At 40.6% G+C, this 4,017-nt stretch overlaps 1 protein-coding gene across 1 annotated transcript; it reads right to left on the reverse strand.

Moving 5' to 3' along the window:
- Positions 1-215: 215 nt before the first annotated feature.
- On the reverse strand, positions 216-3,116 carry LOC115169344 (calcium/calmodulin-dependent protein kinase II inhibitor 2). Its single transcript, XM_029724870.1, has 2 exons — positions 2,595-3,116; positions 216-2,004 (listed from the first exon to the last, which is right to left on the reverse strand). Exons 1-2 carry the CDS (start codon positions 2,758-2,760, stop codon positions 1,934-1,936), a joined length of 237 nt encoding a protein of 78 aa, XP_029580730.1. The 5' UTR covers positions 2,761-3,116; the 3' UTR covers positions 216-1,933.
- Positions 3,117-4,017: the final 901 nt, after the last annotated feature.

A 4,017-nucleotide genomic window follows, 5' to 3' on the forward strand; every position in this document is an offset into this window, starting at 1 on the left:
CCATCAGGTCATCAGGTATACAGTAACCTATAGTTGTGTCATCAAAGACTATGAGCTATAGCTTGGAGATCTACTGTAATCCATTTTATGTCCAACAATGTGGTTGTAATCCAAAGCCAAACCAGCTGTCATTATGTATTAACTGCCATGTGTTAATGTTTGTACTCTGTGATGACGGAGAGATCTTGGGAAATGAATACCATAGGACCACATTGGACATGTTCTTTCACCATTTATTTGTTCACCAAATACAGTGAAAATGGCATCGTAATGTACAATGACTCATTCTTAGAATGTCATGACACTGTTGCTTTTTTTGCTTCGTAAAACAATGTTTCATTAATGGAAATATTAAGGTTTCATGCACAACAAACCATATTGAGTTTCCTTAGAAGAATGGTACAAGATAAACGAAATAAAAAAAACAACTTTAATGTCCAAAATCTGTCCAAATTCAACGTGTTATTTGAGGATCCTCGTAAACAGTGCAATATACAAAGAAAATGGCTATTTTCTAACAAATTCATCAATGAAGCTCAAGTCACAGGATACAATTTCTCAATAATAGTTTAACATTGATGTGTGCAAAACCCCAAACACATTCAGTTAGTCTTTAAAAAATGATATAGAATGAGAAAAGTCAAATCCCAAATCTTGGATTCTCCGTTAGACTTATATGGTCTCAATCTGCATATCCTCTCTACAGTACACACATTTGTGTTGATGAATTGTAAGATGGTAGACGAGCACATAATTTCTCAATAACAATTGTTTAGATATAAAAATACAAATATGAATTTTGTTAAAAAGAAGCGTGCCAGGGTAAGAGTGGTGGCACCCGTGTTGGCACCAGAGCGAAAGTTCATGCAAATAGATGGAGAAAATAGTATGACTTTTTAATTATAGTAGACAAAAAAACACGAATAATTGCAAAATCGAAATAAATAAAACATTTCCCCATCAATTTCATGACTATTTTTCCAAACATAATTTGCCGATCTCGCCTCCTTCGATATTTCGAGTGTGTAAAAAGTGAAACAGCTATGTATAGGTGTCGGTAGGCTTCATGAAGGTGCCGACCTGCATCGTTAACCATGGGGGGTAATGTAACACCATGTATCATTTTAATTCAATTCAACCTGGGGACTATGCATTACTAGCTTATTCTTTACAGATGGAGCCAAAATGAATATAGGCCTACGAAAGGAAATATTAACATTGCACCATCCTGTGTGTGTGTGTGTGTGTGTGTGTGTGTGTGTGTGTGTGTGTGTGTGTGTGTGTGTGTGTGTGTGTGTGTGTGAGTATATTGATATATATATTATTATCTTTTTTTTTTTACATACAATGGGTCTCTACTAGTTACTGGACAGTGTTTGTTTGGTCAGTATTAAAAAGCTTTAGCAGCAATCGGAATGCATTCTCTACGTTCGACCAGTGCTGAAAAGGACAGCTCCCTTGAATGCGATGTCGCCGATTGTTATCAACAATGCAAAGCGTGTAAGGGGAATACGGTCTTTGAGCTTAGGAAGGCTATTGTATACAACTATAGAAATAGAGCTTGAAATGAGATTCAGACACCACTTGTAGTTTTGTGTTGCTTACGGCGCTTTTGGAAGATGGTTGTGAAGTAATGGCAAGTTCATCCATCAGAGCCAGGGTCCGCCATCTCAACATCACGCTGCGCAGCACAAGTTAAAATGGGTTTTCGTTTGGAGAATTGCCAGCAACCCCATGATAAATCTCTGTCTTTTCTGGAGTCTTGCTCTTCCTCTGCTTTCTCATCCAATCTTCACATATTTCTTTCCATTCCTTTCCTTCCCCTTGTCTTCGCTTCGTGCCATCGTTTCTCCTACAATCCTCGAACATGCACAACCGACAAGTGCTTTAAACCGTTGATCAAAATAAAAAGTCTGCAAGGCGTCGTTCATCTTTAAACACCAGGTGACGACTTGTCTGCCATCCCCTTTAGGACATCGTCTATTCGGTCATCTTCGATGACCACTGCGGAGGGAAGAAGAAATCATTTTGTTCATTACTGACATCATATAACTGTTTCATAAAGATGTTTTACAGACAACAAATCAAGTCGTTGCAAAGGCTTTGAGTGAATAGGATGGGGACTGGTGCAAGACAAAGGAATACAGTATGTTGTTGTGTCAAACCCCTGACCTTGGTCCTGAAATACTGCAAACAATGCCTTGTCCATAATGGCACATAGCCACGCATGCAATGAGGACACATTTGTTATTTAAAAAAGACAGAACATATCTAATGAATAAATATAGTAGCCTATAGCTACTGAAATACATTTTGATAGCACATCAGTAGTCTATTATTCTCATGCATCACTTTCAACTGGGCTCATTGTGATTGTGGTCAGCTGCTGACCTTTGTTATATCAACAAATGTTTGCCTCATAATTTAGAGGTCAGATGCATATCTGTGTTTTATCTTTTTGTTTAATAACAAGTAGGCTAGGTAACTGTAGCCTAGGTTAGAGTTAAAGTTCACACAAGCATGGCCAAGCCTTTGTTTTTGATGACCAAAACAAAACCTCTATTCAACCATCCATTCCAATAACCAGCTCTTACCTCTCTTGGCTCTGCCGATCTGTCCCAGCTTTGGGGGTCTTTTCGCTTGCGACGCCCCGAAGAACGAATTGGTGTCCTGTAGCCCGCAGCTAAAGGATATCTGACTGGCCTCGGTGTCCCCATAGCCGCTCATTTTCCCCTCGCTGTAAGGCAGTACCTCGGACATTATGGCACGGATGAGACGGACGGATCAACAGCGGTGAAAAAACTTTTGAAGTCGGCGGCTATAGTCGATATAGCCCAGAAATCCTTGTCTTGGTAATTGCACTTGTCAAGCTTTCCGGTGGAAATCCGTTTGGAAAATCACTCGATGACTTCGTCGTGCGTAGCCAGTCTGCGAAGGATGAAGGTGAAGAGTCCTGGTTGAGGTGTCGTGGTGCGGGGTGGTAGCAGGCTGCTGTGTCGATGGTAGAAAGGAGAGCAGAGGAGCGGTCTGTTCGCATGTGTTGCTAGATGAAGTCTGATGAGGAAAGTGGGAGATCCCGGGATCATAAAGGAAACCCAGGAGGAACGGCGAAGTTATCCATCTGCGTGTGTGTGTGTGTGCTGGGGGACTCCGAATGCTGGAGGAGTAGGCTAAGGGTGACATCAACAGGCGAAAGATATAATATGTACTGTGGAGGTAACAGAAATGGAGGCTATCAATTCATGACCACAGAGCTAGAGCTACTGGAGCGACGGTGAGGTAAACCTTTTATTTGGGGAGTAATCTTTTCTATGGTGAACAAATTTGTAGTCTAGATACGTTATTACAATGTGATGATATTTACGCATAGTCTATGCCTAAGTAGGCTAGTTATATTTAATCTGAGAATTATGAATATAACCTACTCGCGCTTTTGCGCGTATTGCTAGTTATTGGGAAAGCCTCATTTTTTGGTTTGCCTATTACGCTTGACATTGTAATGTGTTTCTCTCCTCGTATGCAGTATATTTCTTCCTGTAAACAAGCCTCCTTGGTGGCTCTTGCTTGACATTGGCTCTGGTGACACGAAGTTATCACAGGAAACCATTACCTGCTCATTTGAGAGTCTGTATGCGCACAGAAGTCGGAAGTGCCTTCCTCACGCACGTCTTTTCCCGTAGCTACAAAGCAAAATCACACAGCAGCAGCGGGTGAACGAGGTTCACAAATGCCACTTTTAAGCAAATGGGATAGTTACACTGTAGGCTTCATGGATAATTTACAAATTCATCGCTGACATGTTATTTTAGAAGGCAGGGAGTAGGCCTACCTCTTTTAGCAATTTTAAAAGCAGTTTACACACACCATCATACAATTGTATGCCTTTAACCAAGCCTGTTTCTATACAGTGATGAAGTATCCACTAATAATATCATGGCCTAGTTATTTCATATAGGGGTGTTTGAAAACATGCAGTTCAATATCGATGTAGGCATATGGTTTTTGCAGGATGCTCTC

Source organism: Salmo trutta, chromosome 31, assembly GCF_901001165.1.
Source record: "Salmo trutta chromosome 31, fSalTru1.1, whole genome shotgun sequence".
NCBI lineage: Eukaryota > Metazoa > Chordata > Actinopteri > Salmoniformes > Salmonidae > Salmo > Salmo trutta.

What these genes read in the sequence shown, in the direction of transcription:
- LOC115169344 (XM_029724870.1), bottom strand. Translation starts at nt 2,760, where the DNA reads ATGTCCGAGGTACTGCCTTACAGCGAGGGGAAAATGAGCGGCTATGGG. An exon ending in GATCGGCAGAGCCAAGAGAG is followed by an intron (nt 2,005 to 2,594) that starts GTAAGAGCTGGT and finishes TTCCCTCCGCAG; the next exon opens with TGGTCATCGAAGATGACCGA.